The sequence below is a fragment of the Pyxicephalus adspersus genome, chromosome 1 (genome assembly GCF_032062135.1).
Source record: "Pyxicephalus adspersus chromosome 1, UCB_Pads_2.0, whole genome shotgun sequence".
In the NCBI taxonomy this organism is placed as follows: Eukaryota; Metazoa; Chordata; class Amphibia; order Anura; family Pyxicephalidae; genus Pyxicephalus; species Pyxicephalus adspersus.
The window spans coordinates 68,834,760-68,861,394 of NC_092858.1; the positions used below are offsets into that span (position 1 = coordinate 68,834,760).

At 36.9% G+C, this 26,635-nt stretch overlaps 2 protein-coding genes across 5 annotated transcripts in view; one reads left to right on the top strand and one right to left on the bottom strand.

Annotated features, from left to right (window-relative positions):
* The window catches only part of EIF5B (eukaryotic translation initiation factor 5B), a 25,603-nt gene extending 1,482 nt beyond the window's left edge, over window positions 1-24,121 (top strand). The window contains exons 2-25 of one of the 2 annotated variants that reach the window (XM_072413350.1): window positions 7,033-7,149; window positions 8,914-8,995; window positions 9,292-9,952; window positions 10,479-10,699; window positions 12,171-12,321; window positions 12,578-12,676; window positions 13,178-13,267; window positions 14,351-14,401; window positions 16,490-16,552; window positions 16,790-17,094; window positions 17,405-17,512; window positions 17,647-17,757; window positions 18,260-18,327; window positions 19,050-19,191; window positions 19,301-19,432; window positions 19,576-19,758; window positions 19,838-19,999; window positions 20,085-20,216; window positions 20,315-20,446; window positions 21,169-21,245; window positions 21,666-21,830; window positions 22,206-22,344; window positions 22,969-23,130; window positions 23,360-24,121. In XM_072413350.1, coding sequence (XP_072269451.1) covers window positions 7,033-7,149; window positions 8,914-8,995; window positions 9,292-9,952; window positions 10,479-10,699; window positions 12,171-12,321; window positions 12,578-12,676; window positions 13,178-13,267; window positions 14,351-14,401; window positions 16,490-16,552; window positions 16,790-17,094; window positions 17,405-17,512; window positions 17,647-17,757; window positions 18,260-18,327; window positions 19,050-19,191; window positions 19,301-19,432; window positions 19,576-19,758; window positions 19,838-19,999; window positions 20,085-20,216; window positions 20,315-20,446; window positions 21,169-21,245; window positions 21,666-21,830; window positions 22,206-22,344; window positions 22,969-23,130; window positions 23,360-23,467 — 3,661 coding nt within the window. In that variant the 3' untranslated portion in view covers window positions 23,468-24,121. The remainder of the gene's footprint in view (window positions 1-7,032; window positions 7,150-8,913; window positions 8,996-9,291; window positions 9,953-10,478; window positions 10,700-12,170; window positions 12,322-12,577; window positions 12,677-13,177; window positions 13,268-14,350; window positions 14,402-16,489; window positions 16,553-16,789; window positions 17,095-17,404; window positions 17,513-17,646; window positions 17,758-18,259; window positions 18,328-19,049; window positions 19,192-19,300; window positions 19,433-19,575; window positions 19,759-19,837; window positions 20,000-20,084; window positions 20,217-20,314; window positions 20,447-21,168; window positions 21,246-21,665; window positions 21,831-22,205; window positions 22,345-22,968; window positions 23,131-23,359) is intronic. The other variant, XM_072413354.1, reaches the window with a different exon arrangement.
* A 1,775-nt stretch (window positions 24,122-25,896) lies between these two features.
* The window catches only part of REV1 (REV1 DNA directed polymerase), a 35,126-nt gene continuing 34,387 nt past the window's right edge, over window positions 25,897-26,635 (bottom strand). For all 3 annotated transcript variants that reach the window (XM_072413342.1, XM_072413336.1, XM_072413339.1), the window contains one exon: window positions 25,897-26,302. In XM_072413342.1, the coding sequence (XP_072269443.1) occupies window positions 26,191-26,302 (112 nt within the window). In that variant the 3' untranslated portion in view covers window positions 25,897-26,190. The remainder of the gene's footprint in view (window positions 26,303-26,635) is intronic.

The window sequence follows — 26,635 nt, forward strand, 5'->3', positions numbered from 1 at the left end:
CGTCTCCACGCCAGCGCGCCGGGTGGCACTATCTTCACTTCTTCTTACGTCACCCGACACAGGCACCAGATTGGGTGATGTAGCTTGAAAAAAACTTGGCGATCTCACTGCGCATGTATGAGATTGGCAAATGTTTCTCTTGGGCATGCGCAAAAGGAGCACCCAAGAGCATCCCGGGATGCTTTGCGCTCCATTCATTCTCGACCGCCTAGACGATCGAGAATTAGGGGGTGGTGCTGCAACCTTTTAAAAAAAAAAACCCAAACAGAATTTTTACCTTACATATAAGGGTTGTCTACCCTTTTATGTAAAGTTAAATTTCTGAGTTTAGGTACGCTTTAAGAGCGAGACTCTGGTCCCCTCCACCTCACATAGCAGATCCTTTTGTCACCTCTGTATATTGGGATGAGACCGCCATCTCCGACTGTTCATATACTGAAGGAGACACCTAGGTCCTCTCCACTGCTCAAAACAGATCCCTTTATAACCTGATGATGCAGATGGGGGCTGAGAAAGCCATTAACTGGAATTTTATATCCTGAGAGAGACATCTTGGTGTCCATTCCATTCTGCAGGTATGTCTGTATGTAATATAGGCAGGTAGATAAAGTGACCATGTTGTACCTGGTCCATGTTGCACCTCCTAATGTAAAGGGGACAAGGGGACAGCTGTTTATACCCTGGATGAGTCACCCTGGTCCCCTCTAGTGCCCATAGAAATTTGCTCTGTCACATCTGTATGCTATATGGACTGAGTGGTGGGGCTGTTCTCACTTGGTAATAACCTGAGAAGGAGCCTTGTCTTCATAGGTGATCCCTTTATCTGTTGTCTATGTAATGGGAAATGAAGGTCATCATTTACTGTTGACATCCTGAAAAGGATCCTGCTGATTTCACTGCCTAGAGAAGATCTCTGTGCCATATCGTTGTCTAATATGAACAGGTGGGCTGAGGCAACAGTCGCCAGCTTTCTCAATAGAAAATATGTGTGTGTTGGGGATAGAGTGCATACAGTGCAGGGGTCAGGAGTATTTATCGCATGGAGGTCAGCAGTACTCACCCAGATGTAAGATACCACAGCACTTTAAAGCAGCCTTCTTAATCTATTTACCATGGGGGAACCCCTAAACAAAAAACTTTCAGGTCTTGGGGAACCCCTGCCAATATTTAGGACATGACTGCTGCCTAAATTGCTAGGCAATGGGAAGAATGTCACTCAGATGGCTGCTGGTGTCAGCGGTGTGCTTGCTGAAGTTGCAGCTTCAGAACCCAGGCACCCTGCACGAGATTTAGGCAACATGCCCTCAGTGCATGGCAATGACAGCTTGCTAAAATGACCTTGGAGGGAGGGGCGACGACACTGCCCAGAGATCTTTATTCGTTTACAAAATGTGCTCAAGTAAAAAGTCATTGTAAAGTTTAAGGTTTATTCTTTGCTGTTTTAGGCTTCGAATAGATTTAAATAATATGTGAATGGCATTAGGTATGCTGTAGCGGAGTATATAATAAACCATTGACATTTTTTGTCTACTGTTACATGTTAGGTCTGCTTATTACTTGCAGTCACTTTCCTTCCTACCTGCATGCAGTCCAGTAATTGACAGACAGTGGAACATGTCTGCAAAAAAGCTGTGTCTTCACCTAAAGCCTGTGTTACAGGGTTACAGTGCAGGTGCACAACTGTTAGAAGTAACATACAAAAAAAAGTAGGAATCTTCTTGACCGGCAATACAGCTGAGAAATAGCATTTTTGTAATTTTGCTTGCAATATCTGTGGAAACAAAACATGACATCTGTTTTCTTGCTGTGAACAGTGAGCATTTTGCTAATTAACATTTATTCTGTTATTAAGCTGCAAACATATAGTTATCACTTCCTTTCTTAGATTGGCTTCATTGCTTGGGAAAGTTACATTCTGTGTTTGGCTCTATGGTTAGTGGTTAAGCTGTCCTTTGTTAGTAGTTTTCCTGATGGATCCATACTCTCACACAAGCTGGTCATTTGGCTTTATAACAACAGTGGTTTTTGTTGTCACTGTAAGCAGCACAAGCAGAAAGTTACCTAGTCAGCCAGTCATATTTTTTCCTGCTGGGCATACAATGCAAGATTAGTTGTTCAAAAATTCACCATTCTTTGGTGGGAAAAACGCCAAGCATATATGTATTACCACGTAGATTTAGTGGTTTGTCTTGAGTTTGCTGTTCTGGTACCCCATGGTTATCCACTCCCCAGTGCCTGTTTTCAAATACTTGACACACAGAAGCAGTCATGAGCATTTTTTGCAGTGTTTTGGGTAGGATTAGAGAGTAGTGCAGTTTCCTTGCAAAGGAAGCTGAACTTGTGGAGTGAAAGACGCTGAGCCGATGCATGAAATGTCTCCGATTCATTTTAGGACTTTGGGACAGTTGAGGACTGCTTGACAGCATAGAACCACCAGTGGTTAGTGACTTCACTTAGGCCAGATGTTACCACACCATCCCTAAATCTATTACAAGAGTCACTCCAAAAATGGCTGAAAATACCTTTTTACCCAAGTGTTATTGGTCACATAAAACAAATTCTGTGCTTAATTTCCGGGCACCAACTCCCAAGACCTGGTTGAACATTAGTTTGAACAACTGGTCTGGGATCAACTTTACCTTGAACGTCATCACAATTTCTTCCCTTTGTGAAATCCATAATAACTAGTTCCCTTTATTCATTCTGTGTCAACAGCGATATGAAGTGTAACCTGCTTTTTAGTTCTTCTTCATATCTAGCAGTCAGTGCAATAAAAGGTGAGACATAGTTAGCTGTACATTCTGCCTATTTAAACATCATACCAATGTTGTGAAATGACTGTTATGTCTGATGGATACTTAATTATTGCTGCTGCTCAGTGAATAATACAGCTTATGTTATGTTCTTTAACAACTATAGATCATCATTCTTACTCCACCTAGAACGGTTTCATCTGTTGTTGCTATTGCTAAAATGAATCATATGCTTGCTTGGATTATTTTATTAGTTCATTTGGTAAACTGACAGCTTCTCTGGTCTCATGGAAGAGAAGTCTCACCTCTTAATTGTTCTGATGCTCCGGTCTAGGATTACCCATCTTTATGGAAAAGCTCTTCTTCCCCTGTTATAGTACCTCCCCTATTGTGTGTGGTTTTTGTTTTTCCTGCTGAGTATGCATTGTGTGTTTGTGTGGATAGGTTGTGGTATATGTAATTATTGCACGGATTCCTTAGTATTTTCTATTTCAGTGTTAATAGTACAGCTACACTTCTCTTCCCATCATTCGCTGCTCTGATCCATAGAGCTGTATGATGATTAATATGGCAGAGTGGTAGGAAGCAACAAATACCTACAAACCGGTGATGTGTGATTACCACGGATGTCTTATTTGGATCTTCTTGCTTGTTTGTAATCACAAAATAATATATTTTGTGGTATTCTTAGGACATGTGTCAGTGTATCACAAGTGTCTGGTTACTTAAAATCCATTATCTAATATTAAGTTTATTGACTTGATATAGTATTAGGTACAATGGCAGATTATTTCTCTTTAAATAATTACAATCAATCTTTGCTGGTTTTTTACTATCTAGGGGTTAATTTACAGACCATGCATTCCTTCATTTTCAGTGCAGTTTGTGCCACAAAATCATTCTTAATGGACATCTGTTAAAAGGAAAATTCTAAAATACATAATTGATTGACCTTTAATAATGCTAGTTGCCTGGCTCTTATACTAACTTTTTAGATTATTGTATTTAAAACAAATATACAGTCCAGGAATTCTGATTTTTTTTTTTTGCTAGTTGTAGGTCAGTGACTTAAAATCAGTGACTTAAATATGATAGTTATATTTTCCTGCACAATCTAATAGTCTTACTATGTCTTTTGGGCCAGCCACTTCATTTAAACACTCTTGTTTAAAGCAATTGCAGCAATCTGCAGATAATTCTAAACCTAGCTCTGTTCTGTGTAATTGGAGGACAGTAGGTATTTTTAAAAAGCTTTCTAACCCTTTCAACTAATTTTGTTCCACAGGAAGAGATGTTTAGGATTGGATGGTAACCTGATCAGAGGACTTGTGTCCGTCTCATTTTTCTAGGCACATTTGTAACTGCTCTAATAATGTTAATGTTTGACTAACTAACCCTTTTATTTATCCGGCCAGATATTGGCCGCAAATCTGCAGAGGCACTTGTAAGAATCTTGTCGGCTGGGCCTGCACATGTAAATTTTCATTTTAGCCAGAAGCATACTAAACGTAGGCTAAGTACACACGTGCAATAATTATCGTTGGAAAATGAACAATTATTGACTGATCAACAATTATTCACGACTATTTTGAACGAACATGCACGGTTCTGTACATGCTATAATGATACGATCATTCAAAGATAATCCACCAATGTACACACACTAGATACGATTGTTTGAACAATGCAGGAAGTGACGTGTACCGCAGAACCATCCACGATCACTGAACGACCGCGCACACAATACATAAACGATTGTCGCCCACTCAGATCCGCTGGAATGGTTATTCGTTTCCAGCGACATTCCTTGTTCATCTTGGTTGTTCACTTTTTTAACGATTGTCAAAAACGATCAATTTTTTTTTTATTAATAAAGATATTTATTATGAAAATATACAAACAGTGCAAGGTAAATCAAAACATAAAAAAGTGCTAAATAAAGAAAAGCCCTTCCCAGGCCTTGAAATTTGCTTGGCAGATCTAAGGCACATTGCAATCCAAAAGTATCAGCAATTATGCATACAAAAAGTGAAAAATTTACAGACATTACTATTCACAAAAGTACAGATATCAAAAACATTTTGACAATATATTATATAATACAATAATAAGTATTAATAATAATATAATACAATAATAAGTATAAAAACAGTGTCCAAGTAATATAAACTTGATAAATAAAGAGGAGACCTTTACAGGCCTTGTGAAGCCCATCTTAAAAAATATTTAACAATCCTAAGCAAACATACAAACCAACAATCATGCATACAAACAAAAGTGCAGACATCAATTATAAAATGGTAGGGAGAGGAAAGGAAAGGAGGGGATTTAAACCCAAGAACAAGCAAGGGGAGAATAAATACAGACAAAAAAATTATCGTTGTAAACGAACGACTTACGTCTGATCTGTGCCTTGGCTGCATTAAGAAGGAAGGGCACCAGTGAGCCTTTGTATTTATCTCAAGGAAGGGGTTAGTACAAACGCTCACTGGTGCCCTTCTTTCTTAATGCAGCCAAGGCACAGATCAGATGTAAGTTGTTTGTTTCCAAAGATAATTATTGCACATGTGTACATAGCCTAAGTAATTGGCTTTGTGGGTCTCATTTGTAAACCCCATATGGACCAGAGCAAATTTGTGCTATAGGTCTGTGTATTTGGCAGAAATTTTTGTCATTAACCAATTACCAGCCCTAAAAAAATGTGCTTTAATGCAACAGAAAAAAGTAAAAATAACAAAAATATTTTAATTGCATGTGCATAATTGGTAAGACGTTGTTTAGAAGCCAAAAAAAAAGGTGCATCCTACCCGATTGCTATAAGACATTTAATGGTTGTTCTTCTAGTTGTTCCTCCCTAATGGCTACTCAGTTTTATAGAAATCTCTCTGGCTAATATTGATAACTATCCCAACTTTCGTAATAAGTTGCCTGATCAGTTATTGTTCCCAGGGTACACTAAAATCTTAAGATCTAAGGAACATGAGGTACTCTTTAGGTGACGGTTTGAAAAAAAGGTCATATCCACGGGTTTTGTTTACTTTGGATATTACTGAGGCCAGTGATTGGTAGCCTACAAGGCATTGAAGTTCCATGTAGTACTTAGAATGGATACATATATTTTTAATTCCATTGCAATTCCAAAAGCAAAAGTTTTAAATTTGGATACAGGGAAACCCTGGTAGGATATTTGTAGTGTGTTGCTTTATTTTTTATATTTATATATATATATATATATATATATAATATATATATATATATATATATATATATATTATTTTTTACCATAAAACTGTCTAACATTCTAATTCTGTCATACTTGGAGTTAAATACCTGGCATAGGTTGTAACCCTTTCCCATACCACCCAAAACCAAAAAAAAAATACCATCTGGTACTATTCTATAAAGGTTTTTCTTAGTGATATTCTAACAAAAATGTTTCTAGAAAAAAAGTTTATTGCAGATCTTTTTGTTACTCCTGAAAAAGAGAATTAAAACTATTTTTTTAATAAAATGTCTAATTAAGAAAGCTGGCACTCTGAAGTTGGAATGACGCTCCCCTCAGGGTGATGTAGAGCAGGGAAATCTATTTAATTTGATAGTTTGGGAAGTTCCCTGTGGCTGACTCAATCACTTGCAACCTTCTGGAATATAATATATAAACAGATAAGATGGGCTGTGCTTCCCTGTAAGAGTCTGATTACCAGAACAGGACAGTCAGCATCTCTAACACAGCATTACAGGAGTTTTTTTGTCTTTTTAGTTCCATATCATTGTCATCGGATAGAACACACCAAGCTGTAAGAAATGTTTTGTTCAAGTTTTCTTGGCTTTTTTTGTGTGTATTTTGTTGTATTTTATTAAACATATAAAGCTTAATGTTTATATTGTTAGGGTATATAGGTTATTTGTACCTAAACAATGGTGTTTAATTTACTTACTATTTATATATGTTATTTATTGTTTTCCTGTGCATTATTCAATGTTTCTTACACTTGGCATGTGGTTATTGTTTTATTGTGTGAAACTGATATGTGTTTCTCTTCAGATTACTTATTTTAGATATCTGGTATCATGAAGCTGAATAATCGTTTGTTATTTGGAATTCGGAATAGTTGACCTATTACTGAATGTATTAGATGTTACGTGTTAAACAGTGTTGTGTTATTTCACTGTGAAGTACAGTGTAAGTGCTGAGCTTCTGACTTTATGAAATGATGTAGATTGTTAGATTAATTTACAGTTTGCTTGAATGATTTTTTTTCTTTTTCTTCAATAAAAGTGCAAAGGACGATGTTGACCTTGATGCCCTTGCCGCAGAGATAGAAGGAGCTGGAGCTTCCAAGGACCAAAAGGGCAAAGGGAAAAAAAAGAAAGACAAGAAAAAGCAAGATTTTGAGTAAGTAATTAATCTATGCATTAGTTTTATCATCCAGTCCCAAACATTGATTGGAGCACAAAAAGTGGTTTTGACTTTACCACAATGTTTAAAGCGAACCTTAATGGGGAAAAAACTATATATAATTTACCTGTGAAAAGCCCTCAATCATCCACGGCCCAATGAGTCCCACGCTGTCACAACTTCCCTTTCCAATCTAGACAGAACAGCAAGCACAACCATCTTCTTTCTTCTGTGCTCTTCTTCATGTCGCCCGAACTCGCACTGTTCTGGCAGAAGACCCGGTGGCATGTCTTTTTGCAAATGTAAAAAAAAATTGCATATCTCGCTGCTCATGCGTGAACTAAAGCTTTTTTTCCCTTTACAATGATAGGAAACCCCTAATGACACAAGCAGATGGGGGCAGACAACAACCTCCTGGCATATTGGACACAAGTGTCCCCAGAGGCTGCAGTTTTTTACCGTTGCAGTAAACAAATAATGGGAAGGAGACCTCCCCAAAAATTTTAAAAAACAAAACATTTTCTGTTGTATAAAAGGGACTGCCATCCTTTTATATGTTAATGTTAAAAATGTGTTGATCGGTTTAAGCGGATGCTAAAAAATCTAGTCTGGCAACTATTTTTGGTTGTTCCATACTCAAAACATGATTGATCCACTGAATCCAAGGATTAGAGAAAATGAGAATGAGTGCAGTATGGAAATGCATTTGAAATTCATATTCTGTCTACTACTTTCCTTGTATTCCCTTATCAACCTAATTTGCATTTGAATTTAGCATTATTCAGTTTTGTAGTTATTTGTACAATAATTCACTCACGCATGATCACAAGATGGATCACATGACGCATGCATGTATTTAGCTCCCAATCCATAGAGTTGTGTTTATTAATGGAAAATCTGATCTCTATTTAAATAAAAAAGTACCCTTGTACTTTGTTGCAGCCTCCCCTAAAACACAAGTTAAATACTCATTTTTGCTTAAAATAGGGGAATAGTTAAAAGGATCTTTATTTGCCCTGTTCCTCACTTCCATTGTGTGTCAACCAATTTGCTCTTTCTCTCTTCAGCACTTCAGGTTGTGGGTGGTCAATCACTGGCCTTACTTACAGTGCGGTGCTGGGGGTCCTTCATTGAGGGGGGTGATGACAGAGCTTTTTTGAGAAGGGCCATAGACAGTTAGTTTGGAGAGGAAAATAATAGGTAATACTGGATGTCATTCAGCCAGAAAAGAAGGTTTACTCTGACATGCTGTAGTTTGTTAGGTTAAACTCTGAGAAGCTCACAGTGTGCAGTGAAATCAGATCAGAGTGAGTCATTTCATTACAGGAGGACAGCTTGCATTTCTGTGCCGAGTAGAGGCTTTACAGCCTTCTTTCATTTTCCACTGCTATACTGCAAGTGGCCATATAGTTAGGACATTAGGTTACAATCCAACACCTAAAACTTATTATGCACCAAAGTAGCAATGCCACTTTTGTTTTGAGTATTTTTTCATTGGTATGGTAACAGTGGAAAGCAAAGCAGATTGAGTGAAAATCTATTAACATGTCCATGTTTTAAGCCCATATGGGTTTAACAAAGTTATACATGTCAAATTATACTGTAGTGGCCAACATAAAAATATCAAATGTTTGGACATAAATTCTATGCCCTGGGGTTGAGAAAAAGCAAGTGTTCTGTAAATTTATAAATTACTTTAGTGATTTCCAAATTGCAGGAGGGCATAACGCAGTTGGTTTAATAACACATTTTATTTTGTAGTGAAGACGATATTCAGAAAGAATTAGAAGAATTATCCCTGGAAACCCAAGGAAGCAAAACCAATAAAGACTCTGTACCAAAGGTATAATATCTGTAATACTATGCTGCATGCTACTTTTCCTTGCCATAACAAAAATGACTGACTACCTGCCAAAAGAACCTGCTCCCCTTCCTATAGTGGGATTATGTTTACAAGAGCATACAGGTTCATTATTGGAGAGCAGGCATGTTAGGCAGTGAATGGTTTCTTTGCATTACAACATTGTTTGTTGCCCTTAGCAGGATTAACTATCTTTCTTTGCAGAGAAAGGCCATTTAGAATTACAGTTAAAATATTTTTGAAATATTCAGCACTGTTAATTATCCTTTTTTTTCTAGAAGGTAGAAACTGAAGACTCAGAAGCTCCTCCTGCAAAGCAGGACAAGAAAAAGAAAGGCCAGAAAGCAAAGAAAGCCAGTGTTGATGATGAAGATGACATCAGTGATGACATGGAAAGCAAAAATACAAAGTCCAAAAAAACAGAAAAACCCAAAAATCTGTCAGATAGTGATGATGATGATAATGACGATGACACATTTAATAAAACAACTAAGAAAGGAAAGGGTAAAACTGAGACCACCAATAAAAAAGGCCGCAACACAGAAGAAGCTGAGGATCAGGTTAAGGAGAAAGCAGACATCCCTGGGGATAGTGATGAAGATTCAGATGAGTTCAGTCAAGGGAGAAAAGGCAAAAAGAAGGAAAAAAAGCCTAAGCCTGCCACTAAAGTAGAAAGTGATGAGGATGATGGGGAGTTTAAAATCAAGACAGCAGCTCAAAAAAAGGCTGAAAAAAAGGAACGTGAGCGTAAGAAAAAAGAGGAGGAAAAGGCCAAGCAGAAGAAACAAAAGGAAAAAGAGGAGGCTGAGGGTGTAAAGAAAGAACCCGTGAAGGATGCAGTTCCTGACAAAAAGCCAGAAGACGTGGCAGCACCCCAAAAGGACAAAAAAGCAGCTGCAGTAGAAGTGGAGGCTGAAGCGGCAGCTGACATGGATGACGGTAAGAGGGTGTCATTACGATGCTTAGTTTCTTCCTTATGCAGTTTATTCTCAAGCACCAGTACCTAATACATCTGAGGGCATATCTGCTTTTCTGTTTTCTTTGCTTTTAAAAGTAGCATAGTTGTCTAACTACAGTAAATTTCCTGCAATTACACAGCGGCATGTGGTTATAGACTGCCATCTCAGAATCATGCCGATGGGCAATCACGGTCCATGCATACCTCCCTTCTGTGTTAGAAGTGGCAAGGAGGTTGTGACATTGCTGGAGTAATAAATAGGGTGAATGTCATGTGTCTGGAGTGTGTACATATCTCACCTCCCATGTTTATGGACATAAGTTTTTCATCCTTACAAAAGCAAATTAGTTAGGCTGCAAGATGTGAGCTCTCAAACTGTTGACGGAATACACAGCATTTCTGTTCCTTATGTTTGATATGTATTGCAACATTTATTGTCCTTTCTTTTTGTTTTTAGATTGGGCTATGTACAAAACCTAATCTCTGTATTTGCCATATGATTTTCAGATGATGATGGTGATAAAAAGAAAAAGGATAAAAAGAAGAAAAAGGTGGAGAAGGAAACAGACAAACAGAAAGATAAGAAAAAGAAGGGTCCTAGTTCAGCCACTGTAAAGGTCATGCAGGAAGCTCTGGCTAAAATGAAGGAAGAGGAGGAGAGGCTTAAGAGAGAGGAGGAGGAGAGAATAAGAAGACTAGAAGAGCTCGAAGCCAAGCGCCTTGAAGAGGTATTTGGGATGTATTTCTAATGCTACAGTAGCTTTCATGTCAGAAAAGAATTATGAAAAAAACATTTCTTCTAACTCTAAGAACTCTTAGTTTATTATTCTTATCTATGAAGCGTTTCCTTTCTGTTGTCTGTGAAGATTCTCTTTTATCCAGGTCATGGAATGTTAAGTAGTAGTTGGTCACATTTAAATGAAGTTGTGCTCTAATGTTGAAAACTGTTTATCGCGTGTCCAAGCAATTTCTTCAGTTCTAATGAGTGTCAGGATCATTCACCAGAATTTTTCTCTGTATACTTAACAAAGACACCTTCCAATCATCATACAGTGTGACAGCACTTGATTGTCCAAGAACAGTATAGGAGATATTAAAATTGTGTAACCACCCCTTGCTAGTCACCTGAATTCATGGACAAGGAATATCTGCTTTGTTACACAACATGGTGATTGGACTAAGATGTGTGTGCCATCTGTATGGATATAAATGCAGAGGTATGTTCGTTAGAACCAAAGGAGTACAGGGACAAGACCGAATGAATTTGACTAACTGCTGCTGGATTTTGCTTTCTGTTGTATTTGCTGTCAGCCAAAAGTGGGTGAGTGTTTTTTTTTTTTGTTATTGTTCAGCTATATATTACATAATTGTCATTTATTCATCTTTCTACTCGCACATATATCATTTTCGGGGTCCCTAAAGCCTCTTGAAAAGTCATTAGTTTTTTTAATACACAAAAATGTGTATTCTTCCTATAGTAACTAGTTTACCCTCCTAGCGTTCTAATTCTGTCCAAATTTCCATGCAAAAAAGGTGTTCCATTTTTTTTTTTTTTTTTTGCATGGAAATTAATTTTTCATTGTATGCTGTAATTCTTAGGCATAACTCACCGATGTTTATTACATTTATTAAACTTTAAATACAAAAACACAAAAATCTTTAAAAAATAATAAAACATGTAATATAAGTGTACATATATTATATTTTATTATATAATATATGAATATTTATTTGTGTTGGACTCAATACCGCTATTTTGTATTGAATCCAGTACAAAATTATTTGAATTTCCTGCTGCTTAGTCCCGGCCACACCAGGAAACCCCATGGATCGAATCTGCACTTCACGGCTGCAGATCAGAGGAGCAAGACATGTCCCCAGGACCTACGTGGACCAGCAGGACGGCGGGGGACAGCGACAGAACAAGGTAAGTGGGGTTTTTGTTTTAGTTTAAAGCTGTATGACTCAGGAATCACGCTTTTGGTACACTAAATCCACCCCGAATCACACTCGGGATTACCGCTAGGGGGGTTAATAGGTAAACATATTGCTGGTAAAGATGCCCATCCTGTTCGGCAACGCAAAGTGCTTTAACTCACAATGTTGGCATTATTTTGTCTGTTCTAAATTCAATAAAAAATTAGTGCTAGACTGTAAAACAAAAATCCAATTCATTCAGTTTTAATTCTTCATTGTTAGGAACGACTAGAGCAAGAAAGGAAAGAAAAGAAGAAGCAGAAAGAGAAGGAAAGAAAGGAGCGCTTAAAAAAGGAAGGGAAGCTGCTGACAAAAGCCCAGAAAGAGGCCCGGGCGCGTGCTGTGGCTACTCTGAATTTCCTTCAAGCACAAGGTATGTGTAATTGCTTAGTGCAATTCCATCAAACTTGTATTCATTGTTTTGGTCATTGTTCCTGTGTAATCATACAAGTTGCAGAAGTAATGGGAAATTCTTTCAGCAGAGACAGGCAGCATAGTAGCCTGACCTTTTCCCACAAAAAGTCTTTTCTAGTTGTGAAATTCTTTACAGTATCTGTGAATTGCTCCTAAACATTTTGTTCAGACCAAAATTTAATAGAAACTGATGTCCTGAACTTATCTACTAACAGGTGTTGAAGTGCCATCTAAGGACTCTCTTCCAAGGAAGAAGCCTATTTATGAAGACAAAAAGAAAAAGAAGCCACAGCAGCAGACAACAAATAAAGAAGGTAATCCTTAACTGTCACATTCTAATGTTGGCGTATGTGTAAAACTGTAGGTGCCCATGATCTGTGTGAAAATATACTGGCTGACCTCCTGCACCCTACACCACGAAAATAGTATTGCTCTTCTGGTTATGTGCCAGTTATTGTTGGCTAACAGCATTCACTGTTATTGTGTTGTTCAAAGCTCATACAGAAGAGTTGTGCGGTCTACGTTTGGGTTCTGTTGACCTTGGACAAATCTGATATCATCTGGTATTGGAAACATAACGCAAAGACCTCTGTTTAGAATGGTTCAGTGAGATATACATTAATATTAGTCTCATATCTTTACAATCAATTATGTTGTTATATGCATAGGAACATGAAAAACCATGCTTGTGTGTAATGGCGTTCTTGGAGCATGTTTTGCTTGCTTACTCTTCCACGTAGTCATTTTACATTTAGTTTCAAAGACATGTTATTTACTGCTGGAACTAACATTAAACTGTTTTTTTATTCCTTCAGAGCCAATGGAGGTGAGCTCTCCAGTTGAAGAAGTCACTGAATCTCCAGTGGCAGAGAAAGAGGAACCCCAACTGCCAACGGAACCTGTTGGTAAGTATTGCATACTTTTTTGTGAAATTCGAAAAAAAAAAACAAATAGTATGCCTGCTGATAATAAATTAATTATGGACTTTAAAAGGGAAAACCATGCCACAGCAACACAGGGTTAGAGTTCAATAGATTTCTTGTAGTTAGGAGCCAGATGTGTTTTTTCCATGTGTCATATGTTGATGATAACTTGTGGTAAACATGGGTGCCAATAGCTATGCATAAGTCTTGTTTGTGGCTGATACACGATATATTCCTTTTGCAGTTTATCTGGCACTGATGCCTTCTGAACTTAATTCTGTAATTTTGCTGAAGCACCGATTACCAATTTTTATGCATTCTTTAAAATACCTGTCATGAAACAAATTGCAAAGGTCTTCATATATGAAATGTATGTACCTAGTGCCTTTATTTTTGTCTGGTACTTTGCATTTCATCACTGAATCCCAGCTCTTGGTTCTAAGCTATCACTTTAGTTCAGTGGGGATGTAGGGGGCTAGAAAGGGTGGAAAAACTTTACTTAGCATTCAGATGTAAAAGCGGAGATTTTTAGTGTGCTGCTGATATTCACAGTTTTTTTTAAGCAATGCTAAATTGTGACCTTTTTAACAAAAAAAATAAATGATCTAACTGAAAAAGTTCTGCTAGTGCAATAGAGCTGTTTAAAATACTTTTTTTCAGTACATGGTCTGTTGGTGGTGTAATTCAAAGTGAATGGCACACTTCATGAGTGTAAAATGCTTATTTTTTTGTTCTTTTCTGCAACACAGAGGTATCAAGCCCACTTTTTTTGGGGTTGGATTATTCTCTTTGGGGGTGTAAAACTCCAATGCTGGAGGAGCAGGATCCACACATTTAAAATATTTCACTAACTGATAACAGTAATCGTGGAAGGTGTTGGGGTATCCAAAGTGTCAGAAAATAACTCGTAATAAGAAAATCTTTTTTTTTTTTTTTTGTGGTCTCGAGGACTGGAGTTCGACAACCCTGGTATATTGTATATGATATATGTTTTAGTGTGTTTTTAGATTGGGTTTTTTTTTGTTTTTCTGTTTTCATCTGAATTATTTTTCACAAACTTTCCAGAGCCATTATATACTTCTGACATAAATCAGGATAGTGACACAGATAAAGAAGGTACTTAGTTGCAGGCTTTTTGCATGGCTGTTTTGTTGCCAAGTTGTGAAAAGTTTTTTTGTAGGTTTTGCTTGAATTAGCTTGTAAATTCTTAGTAAGTGGCTGCAGATAGATATTGTATAGCTAAAGTGGCTTGCAGTGTATTCTAATGTGTAGGCTTGCATCTCAGATTTATTTGATGCTGTATAGTCCTTTATATGAAGCTTTTGAAATCTGACTTTATAGGCTGACTAGAAATTGGTTGGACCTTTTTTAAGCATTTAACACTTGCCTTGCTAGACATGAAAACTAACCATGTCCACAATGAGAATTATTAAAGAACAAAAGCCCTGATTGCTGCTGGACATGCCAATTTTGTTACATTACTTTTATTCTAAATTCACCTATGCACTGCTCTTTTCTGAACATTATTTTTTTAAAAATCAAATTTGACCTACTAAATGGTTTATTCTAAATTAGTTCAACAACACCTGCATTGTATTGACTGCAAAATTAATTCCCCGTCCTATGAATTTGTTTTCATGCCTGGAAAGACAGCAGATTTACTCCTGTGTTTGATTTTAGATTTAATATTACTAGAACTGATTATACATTTAATATCTTCTTTTTATCTGCCATACACTATACAGTCTTGGAGTGCAAATGTTTGTCTGATTTTATACTTATTGAATGAAATGTTTAGGATCAATCTCACATAGCTTTAGTTAAGACTGTTTTAGCATGGAAAAAAAGCACACTTGGATGGACTAACTCTTTGAATGTATCAGGTACAGCTAGTATTCCAAGAAAAATCAAACTGCTGCAAGTTTTGTTAATGTTTCATCCAATGGCATAATTTACTTTCAAGGGATTCAATAATAAAGCTTCAGGTCTGCCCTCATAAAATTTAGTGCGAGGCATCTGTGCATGCTTGTTCCAGGTGGCCAAGTGGTGAAGAAAGACTAATAGGCTTCAAAGTTACATAGTTAGCCATAGTTAGTCCATCAAGTTAAACCACTAGGGAAATAAACATATCCCAGATATAAAACCCTATAAGACATAGTTGGTCCAGAGGAAGGCAAAAAAACCCTGGTACAATTTGCTTCAACAGGGGGAAACAAATCCTTCCTGATTCCATGAGGCAATCAGATGTTCCCTGGATCAACAATCTCTGTTATTTTTACTTTAAAGCTTTAATCCCCAGTTATATTCTGTGCTTCTAGAAAAGCATCCAGCTTTTTCTTAAAGCAATCTATAGTAGTTGCTGAAACTACTTCCTGAAGGAGCTCATTCCACATTTTCACAGACCTTACAGTGAAGAATCCCTTCCTTATCCAGAGCTTAAACCGCTTTTCCTCCATACACAAAGAGTGCCCGCTTGTTCTTTGTAATGATCTCAAAGTGAATAATCAGGAAGAGAGTTCTCTATATGGACCGTTTATATATTTATACAGGGTGATCATATCCCCCCGTAAACGTCTCTTCTCAAGGGAAAATAGATTCAGTTCAGCTAATCTATCATCATAGCTGAGAGGAAAGAAGATTCAGTAATCTTTAAACACATGAAATTTTAAAAGTTGTCGTATGCAGCTCCTACATTACTTTTATGACAGGTTTTCTTAAAAACCTGTATTGGACTTTTTCCATTACAGAATATAGGAAAGATAAAACTCCATCGATTGGCTCAGTTTGCCCTATAAGGGATAGAATTCCAAGTGATTTATATATTTAAATGTAAATATATAGGTAGAGAGATAAACTATTTGCTCCTTACACTGGTACTTTATTACTAAAGGTGAAATGGTTGTGCGTATTTCTTGGCTGTCTGTTTGTGAAATGTCTATAATTTTACTGTCCTTGCACCAAGGATGGAGGGGCTAATAAATGAGAGCTGCTACGTCTATATTCATTACACACAATGTTGTGTGACAAGGGGGTGCTAGAAAGGGAGAGGCCTGAAATAATTAAGCAGATTTCATTTTATTAAACACATTCTCTTTTAACGCCAGCAAGTAAGTATAAAAAAATACATTTTATATCGTTATTTTACCTTCAATTATTTTCTTCTTTTCATTACTTTGTTTCTAATTTGATGTCTAAACACCTTAGAAGAAGAAGATGATGCTGGTGTGGATGACTGGGAAGCCAGAGTCAGTGATGAAGATGAGAAAGGTCTGTTTTTACATACAATAACATTATGTTCTCCTCTGTTAAAGTTGTGTATGCTAATATTTGTAAAGATGCCACTAGAAGTGTAAAATATAAGGAATAATGATTGTTAAAGTATGACATTTATGATGTGGATGGAAAAACTGGTTTAACATTTAGATTTGGCTAGTATACCCGACATCACAAACCCCTTAAACACAAAGAGATTTGTTATTGTTTGTTGTGATTTCTGGTCTTCAGACACAAAAAAAGTCCACATAGAAGTCCAGGAAAAAACAAATGAAGAGGAAGAGGACGATGAAGAGGATGAAGATGAGGAAGATGAGGCAGAAAGTGATGAAGATGATGATGATGAAGAGGAAGAAGGGGAGAGCAGTGAAGATGAAAAGTCTTCAGATGAGAAGCCAGCAGAGTCCCGGCCTGTAACTTCCAAACCAGCTGAAAAGAAGTCTGCGAGAGAGCAAAGTTCAGATTCCGAATCTGACTCTGATGATGATCGCACCAAAGAAGAGCGGGCGTATGATAAAGCCAAGAGGAGAATTGAGGTACTTCTCAAATAAAAAACAAAGCTGATACTCTTGAAAGCTGCAGCATATTTTGGCCGGTCAGAGATGGAAATATTTTGGAAACCAACCTAAATGACTAAAGTGTGTAATAAATGTCAGGATTTTATATAAGCTGCATAAACTACTCTTTAATGCGGTTTTAGAACTGCTACCCATATGCTGAACACAGTGTAGGCATAGGTGTAAATGAAATGGAACCCTACATGCATTTGGCCATTCAGTAGATGTAATTTTCAATCTAACCCAATATAATTTAGAATTTGAATGTATCGCTGTGTTTTTATTTTAGAAACGACGTCTTGAGAATCAGAGAACTGTAAATATGCAAGTTCTACGCGCCCCAGTCATATGTGTGCTTGGCCATGTAGACACTGGGAAGACCAAAATCCTAGACAAGGTATTTTCCTCTTAGTAGTTTACTACAGTCATGACTGCATTGTCTATTCTTTTACATTTAATTATATTTATTTTCACTTTTCTATTAGGCACATTAAATGCATTGTTGTTTTATTGTTCATTTTCCTTTAAAAGCTGCGTCATACTCATGTACAAGACAGTGAAGCTGGTGGAATCACTCAGCAAATTGGAGCAACAAATGTCCCTCTGGATGCTTTAAAGGAACAGACAAAAATGGTTAAAAATGTAAGTTTTGTTGCAAGGATATGTTTGTGGTTGCATGATTGTGTTGTGAGGCAGACTGCAGAGGGATTGAAAGTCAAGAGTGACTAGTCTTCCAACTTTGATTCTCATACATATGTTGTATGACACCTGCACAGTCCCTGGTCACTAGTCCATGCTTAGAAATGAGGGAATGCCTGCATATATGTAGTATCGGCAGATATTTGAAGAATTTGTTTGCAGGGAATCTCTGCTTTTATTTTTTTAGTCTATTCTGCAATGTACAAAGACTGAATATTTGTGGGCAATGCCTATTTATACAAGTATGTTAGACAACTGCAAATGATCAGCTGGCAAGTAATTTTCCTATTCACTCCATAATTGAAATTCTGAATATTTTTAACGTTTTGTGGCTGAGTGAAGATGTTAACAATGGAGAATAGATGCTTCTGATATGATTGTGTTTATCGGATGTTTAGTGTTTTACTATTACCATGCTTCTCATAATTGTTGGTATTTTTTTCAGTTTGACAGGGAAAACATGAAGATTCCAGGAATGCTGATCATTGACACTCCTGGGCATGAGTCTTTCAGGTATTCCTAATATTTTTTTAAGCAGCCACCTAAATCTTTACCTTGATGTTCAGTATGTAATTGACATTTGTGCTGAATATCCTTGTAGGATATATCATGTTTAGGCTGGGTTTAAAGCTACTATTTGTTTTGCCCAAATGGGAAAAAGCTGCTGAGATACTTACCTGTATCCTTACGGCTGAACCATAGTAGCAAAGCTGTAACAAGTGTGCCCCACACACACATTTTACCCCATACAACTCCCCAGAAGCTGTCTATTTTTTACTTCCTTTGGGAAGTCCACAACACAATTGGCTCACAGGAGTAAAGAGTAAGCCCATGCTAGATCCAAGTCTAGTTAAAAATGACACTGGGTTTTTTCCCCCCTCCTACATGACAGCACTGGTGCCTGAATGCTTAATAATCCAGCACCACATTGTAGGAGGTGGTGAGTCACATATCCTACATACCTGAAAGTAAACAACTAGGTGGGAAGGGGGGAATGTGAAGGAATTACCATTCCACATGCTGGACCTTAGTGAGGATGACCATCCAGATGAAATACCTGAAATGCAGAGCAGGGGAAATATCAAGCAGACAGTAGCATGCCCTACTGGGAAAAAAGGTTCACTGTAACTCAGTGTTTAGATGTTGAACATATTTGAGCTGTGTACATATGTGCTGGTCTTGCTGAGCTAGTTAATGACCATTTCTGAGTATATATTTCTGATTATATTTCTTAGTAACCTGAGGAATCGTGGAAGCTCATTATGTGACATTGCCATCCTTGTGGTGGATATCATGCACGGTTTGGAGCCACAGACCATTGAATCTTTAAATTTACTGAAGAATAAGAAGTGTCCTTTCATTGTGGCTTTAAATAAAGTAAGAAATCGTTTTTTTTAAATTTCTCTATTTGTTTAATATATAGTGCGTTCTTTTACAAAGTGATATAAAACCAACTTGTGATTGTTGATGCATTGAATGTCCTCAGATTGACAGGTTATATGACTGGAAGAAGAGCCCTGAGACAGACGTCGCTGCCACTTTAAAGAAGCAGAAGAAAAACACAAAAGATGAGTTTGAAGAGCGGACCAAGGCCATCATTGTTGAATTTGCTCAGCAGGTAACACTTTCTCCATTATCTAGAATTTATGAAAATGATGAAGCTTTTATTTTTTCATGGTTAAGTTTTTATGTGTAGCTTTGCATATGTAAATTATAAATGGAACATCATATAACTTATTGTCATTTGTGTTTTTAATAAAGGGATTGAATGCAGCTTTGTTTTATGAGAATAAAGACCCCCGCACTTTTGTGTCTCTGGTTCCCACTTCTGCTCATACTGGAGATGGTATGGGGAATCTGATCAGCCTTCTGGTGGATCTCACACAGACAATGCTTAGTAAGCGACTGGCTCATTCAGAAGAGCTGAGAGCCCAAGTAATGGAGGTAAGGACATAATACACTCCTTCATTGTCTCTCACATTGCTTTTTTTGCCATTGAATAATTTATCTCCCCCTTTTCCAGGTAAAAGCATTACCAGGCATGGGGACAACCATTGATGTTATCCTTATCAATGGTCGGCTAAAAGAAGGGGACACTGTTATTGTTCCAGGTGTGGAGGGGCCCATTGTAACACAAATCCGTGGTCTTCTCCTTCCTCCCCCAATGAAAGAGTTAAGAGTAAAGGTAAGGTGCCATATGTTTGCTTTGATTTAAACTTGTATATGGAGGTGGAGCATGGAGCTGAACATTTTCTGTTTCCACATTTTAGAATCAATATGAGAAACATAAAGAAGTGCTGGCAGCTCAAGGAGTCAAGATCCTTGGTAAGGACTTGGAGAAAACATTGGCTGGTTTACCGTTGATGGTTGCTCACAAGGAAGATGAAATCCCAGTCCTGAGAGTAAGTTGTATATGCAGTAGTTTTATTTCATTACTTACATTGGGCCAATGTGGCTAGCTCACCATCACTTATCAATCAATTTATATATTTATTATTAGGACGAGCTCATCCATGAGCTGAAACAGACTTTAAATGCCATCAAACTGGAAGAAAAGGGTGTTTACGTGCAAGCTTCCACACTGGGCTCCTTGGAGGCGCTGCTTGAATTTCTGAAGACCTCAGAAGTGCCAGTAAGTGTCAAATCCTATCTCCATGGCTACAATACAGTATATGGCAAGCTTTTTAGCCTGTTACCTTTCTTCAGGAGTTCTATGCTTAAAATATTCCTAATTACATTTGTGTGTGTATGTGTGCGTGCGTCTTTGCATGCATGGTCTGTATACGTTTTTCGGGAGGTAATTGCTTTTTGTTTCTGCTGAGTTTCATGTTCTATGTGGGTATACTATATATATGTGGAACTCTTATTTTCTACATAATTAGCAATTGCTGAGACTTGCATATTTCTTTCTAAAATAATATAAAAACATGACACAAAATCCCATTGGAAAAAGCTATATCATGGAAAACTCCCCTTGCTGTTTAGAAAAAATAAATATGAAAGCTGCAAGGAGCTCTATTGTTGTCTTTGTGATCCTGGCTTCCTGCAGAGTTTCTTTCTGAGAGTAATCAGAAAGCAACTGAAATCCGAATTCTAGCCCTACATACTTCTCCAGGTCAGAGACTCTCTATGTAGTGACACCAGTAATGAGATGACCTTCCTGGTGACTGCACCTTAAGGCTAAGTGTGAGTTGATAAGTTATTAAAACCCCACTTTATGCTAAACTGAATAGAGTGAATGTACAAGACAAATATACACTCCGTAGCAGAGTAACTCCCTTTATGGTGACTACTGTATATGATTATTTGTAACATTACATGTACCATCCTAACACTTTTTTCCCCCCTCTTTAGTATGCTGGAATTAATATTGGACCTGTTCATAAAAAGGATGTCATGAAAGCTTCTGTAATGTTGGAGCATGATCCTCAGTGAGTATTTTCTTTCCATTAGCAGCACGCATGTTACTACTTTAAGCTTCTGGCTAATGCATATTAGTGAAACTGACCAAAACATGGGGCAATTCACTGGCTACTGGTTGGCCACACTGGAAATGTGGAACTCTAAGGAAATATATTGTGACCACTGTTTGCGGATGTGTTCAGATGTACATGAAAATTGATATCTTTTTCATTAAAATGACTAAAAGTAGATTTATTGGTAAATGTTTTTAGTGGGAGAGCCATACGCCTTAATACATATGAAGAATACTCTTTGTAGTTTTACACCCATAATTTTTTTTTTCTGGATGTCTTTGGGTAAGAACTGACTTGTCTTTGGGGTAAGATCAGTAGCTGGTAGCTTTTGATTGATGCCTAATACGTGATGTTTTTTTTTTTTTCTTCTTCCAGGTATGCTGTGATTCTAGCTTTTGATGTGCGAATTGAGAGAGAAGCTCAGGAAATGGCGGATAGTTTAGGTGTTCGGATTTTTAGTGCTGAAATTATCTACCACTTGTTTGACGCCTTCACAAAATACAGACAGGATTACAAGAAACAAAAACAAGAAGAATTCAAGTGAGTGATATATTTGCTATGTTACATCAAAACTTGGTTTGTGCAATGTAAGGACTGGCCTTTTCTTAATAATGTTCATTGTACTACCATTACCTTTTATTCTGTATGGGGGGGGGGCACATACGACATGTTTAGAGGTGCCTGCAGGCATATCGCACACCTTCCATACAAAACGGAAGGCTTCATTGCTTTGTCTCCATAATGCATTCACTACTTTATTCCATGAACCTGCAGTTACAAGTACTGAGTGCAATATATTGCGGTGTGGTCCAGCTGTTTATTTACCCAAATGTTTGCTTTCTGAATATGAGTGGGAAATATATATAGAAAAGAGTAAAGAATAGATACAACTAATCCCATGTTTCTTCTTTTTAGGCACATAGCAGTGTTTCCATGTAAAATAAGAATCCTCCCTCAGTTTATTTTTAATTCTCGGGATCCAATAGTCATGGGAGTTATTATAGAAGCTGGGCAAGTTAAACAAGGAACACCAATCTGTGTACCAAGTAAAAATGTAAGTACCTCTTTTTTGTTATTTTGTATTAAATACTGACAAACCATGACTGCTTAAATAATTCCTTTATTTGGGACCATTCAGAAATAAACATTTGGGAGTTCTGCTGAAGTATAAATAAAAGAACAAAAATTCAGTATTGATATTCTAATATGCATGAAAATATCAGAGCAAGCAAGGACATTGAAGAATAAACAGATGTGAACATTGGCATTTAGAATGTGTCAGCCAGTGTTTGTGTTGCATTTTAAGTCACTTAAGGAATAATTATTCTGTGCCTATGAACGTTTTTCATGCATTGTGTGGTGGCTAACTTGAAGTTTATATATTGGATCACTGTATGTAACTGGTTCATAAGAGGATTATTTTTATGGCCTAAAAGGAACTCGCTGAAATGATGCCTGCACAGTTGGGTTTCCGGTGTGCTCCATTTATGGCCCATTATTATTAAATTCAGTCTGTATAATATTACCAATCAGTAACACACAGAGGCTTGCACCTTTTTAAGTGTCTAATTTTTCTTATATTGTTTTGTTGAACAGCTTTCATTACATGTAATGGTAAAATAAGAAATTGTACACCGCTGCTTTCATAAAAATCTAATATTGTGTCTTGCCCTTTCAGTTTGTAGATATTGGCATCATAACCAGTATTGAAATGAACCACAAACCTGTGGATGTAGCAAGAAAGGGCCAAGAAGTCTGTATCAAAATAGAACCTATTCCTGGGGAGTCTCCAAAAATGTTTGGCCGCCACTTTGAAGCGACAGATCATCTTGTGAGCAAGGTATGTATGAGTACAAGTGAGAGAAAAGCCGTCATTTCTAAATTTTGTACTTATGGGTCACTTACCCGGAAAGTACTGAGAACCGCAGATCACCACAACACTTGGACAGCTCACATTTTTTACATCCAAAAGTGTGGTAAAGCTAACATCCAGCTTAGGTTGTAGATTCATGTTGAGATATAAAGAGACATCTTTACACTTTTTAATTCTTGTTTTGCTTTTGTTGTAGATAACTCGTCAATCGATTGATGCTTTGAAAAACTGGTTTAGAGATGAAATGCAAAAATCAGACTGGCAACTCATAGTCGAATTGAAAAAAGTATTTGAAATCATATAATGCTTTTAAATCCTGGAACTCGCTTCAGCTGATATTCTAATTTTGTAAAGAAATGAAGATCGAAGAGGGGAGAAACCAAGGACTACACCTGTGGTTTGGAGGAAAAAAAAGTAGTTTTAAATTGTTTTCCATGGGAAACCAAGAATTTACACTGGTTTGACAGTGCTCAGTTTTACATACCCCCACAAGTTCCAATGTGCCTGCCCACCCTTTTCACAACACTCAGATAACTGGCTTTTGTTTTAAACAATTGGCTTAGTTTTTTTACCTGTAAGATTGGCATTCCAGCATCTGATTTTTGCTGCATAGAATTTTGGATCACTTTGATGTAAAAACAAATTTAAAACATTATTTATGCAGGTTGCCCTGGCACTGTATGTGTTCATTGTTCCTTTGTGCCTACTGAATTTTTTTTCAGTATCCGTAATGAAATTCTATCTTCTATCTGCTTTATGTAAAATGGTGTAAATTGTGCTTCAGTTCACGCCACAAAGTTCCAATGTAATCATCGCACAGAGCCAGAAATAAAATAAATGGACAATGTTATTTGTCTTGGTATAATTTGATGTTAATAGTTTTTAAATATTCTGTGCAGCTTTCATTGGGGCTTACATTTTGGTCATGTTACAATAAATCTATTTTATGTGCATTTAAGCTCAGTGAGTAAAAACGACCTATTAATTTTCTGCAAGCAATACTTTGTGCTCTGATTTAAGGCAATAAGTAAAAAAAAAGCTGATCATACATTGCACTTCATTCAGGTGGCTGCATATGAGCCTTATGATGTAATTTATTGCATTGTGTTTGGAAGTACAAGTTAGTGAATATGTTCGCATGTGGAATGCAGTATGCTAAAATATTTATTTGCTATAGAGATCAACTAGTAGTAGGTCACGTTAGAAATGATTTGTCTATGAGTCGACCTAAAAACTATTGCAATCAGGTTATCCATTGTGCAATAAAATATCCTTACCTCTCAGATCACAATTTGTACCTGCCCCCTTCCTTTTATTAGCACTGCTATCTTCTTCCTTCTTTATCTTATCTTATCTTAATTGGCCTGGCCGGGATGACATAATTCTTGCACAGTGGCATTCATTCCTGGCAGCCGCAGGGGAAGGGGGTATCCCAGCTACCTACAACCTTTCACTGAAAAGGACGGTGATCAAGCAGGTAAAAATAGGTTTTGCAGAAGCGACATTGCCTGTCCCTTTCTGCAATAAAACCCTACCTTGTTCCATATTTTGAAAGTGTAACTTTAGTTCCACTTTAATTTAACAAATTGTTCACCATTGTGTCATTCACTAAGGTTAAAAGTTGTATGTTTGAGTATTATGTCTCTGATGCTGCTGGTATTCAAATAAACTGGTCCTGAGACCATGTAGACTAAATTGAGTTGTAGATATAAGAATTTCTAAAAAAAAAAAAAGGGAGTTGCAGCAGTCTTCTGGAATACACAATATACCACTAAGAAAAAGTAGAAGATGATGGTCCTAAAATATTTGGGTCCTCATCTTCCCAAGAAAGGGCTCAGTTTAGTGGGTGGTAGTACATTTATTAGGGCTTGGGCTTGATTAAATTCTGTTAAGCACACAACTGTATCTGTGTCATAACCTGCTGGCAATACTTCCTACAAGTGAATTTCTAGATCCAGATATTTATAGTGCATATCCTACCTGTTACTTTCGGGATGGAACCCAAAAAAATAAAAATAAAAAAATCTGTGCAAGTGTAAAGTTTAATAAATTATTTACAATAAATGTAATGCCTACAATTGTCTGGTTTAGTGGTGAATTTGCAGAATTATTTATAGCAATTTGCAATCAGATGTTGACAAATTTTAGCTGTATGGCTCAAATGACTAAAGGCTATAGAGATTTATTTTTCACATGGATCCTTTATATTTATGTAGGACAGAAAAAATGGGGAAATGCTGCAACCTCTGGCTGCCTTTCACACTTCAAACTGCACCTAATGGTTGGTAAAGGTGCGCCTTTGGTTTGCATCTGGCTTTAAATAAATGGCTATTAGGGCTCACTTATTTCAGAAGCATGTTTTAAAAAAAGTTTGTGCAAATGATATGTAAATCATTAGGTGTTTGTTTGTTGCTTTCACTTCACATAACATATATGTCTAGGAACTACAGAAAATTTGCATACTTTGTGTGATGGTGCTTTGTATGGTGGTGGTTATTGGAAGAAGGATTCTTTGGGAGTTATAGTGAAGACTGGATTCTTATAATCATTAAAAAAAAAAAGATGCTGAGTAGTATATTCTTACTAGTAAATATCTGAATGACTAGAATTGCTTGGTCTGACAATGGTGGAATCAAAACTTGCCTGTTAACTTTGTGCTTATTTCATTTTACAACAGTTTTTAAAAATCAGTTACTAATATTTCACATTTCACAAAAGATAACTAAAACAATGTAAATTGGTCATTTCTTTAATAAACAACTGTGAACACTTCACTGTAAAAATCCATAAAACTCTTATAAACAAACATTTTTCAAATTTTCTATACTACAATAAAAGAATCTGGAACACAAATATTTACATGCAAACTGACAAATTTGGCACTTGAGAAAGAAAATTTACAAAAATTATTTTTAAAAGAAATGTAAAATGATTGAAGCCTTAAAATCATGCGTTTGCAAATACTTCACAAGCACTTATGGTACAGGTAGGCAAGGATTTCAGGCTCCTATGCCCCGCGGTGAAGATTTAAACAACTTTCAATGTGCTTCCGTATGTCTGCTGTAAAACCACCTGGACATTGTCCAGAATGAAGTCAAACGCCATATTCCAAACAGATTCCACAGACTGCTGCATTAACCTGAAAACAAATGAAGGTAGAATGAGTGACAAGCTCAGGATTCTTGGTGCGTGATAGTATTAGTAATGGAAGCTCAGACACATCTATTATTTTTACTATTAATGAAATTCAGTCTCTGCTGTATAGCAGCAATACTTAGAGAGCCCCTAAAGGAATAAAAATAATGACACTTGGAATGAAAGAACTAAAGAAGAAATGTGGCTGGAACCTAATAACCTGCAACTCCAGAGGCTCCAACAACTAATGTAGTAGGTGAAGTCTCCTGCCATTTTTTGCTGTGACATTTATTAACCAAATTTAGCTATTTAGGGACTTTCTGCCAACTGCAGGAGC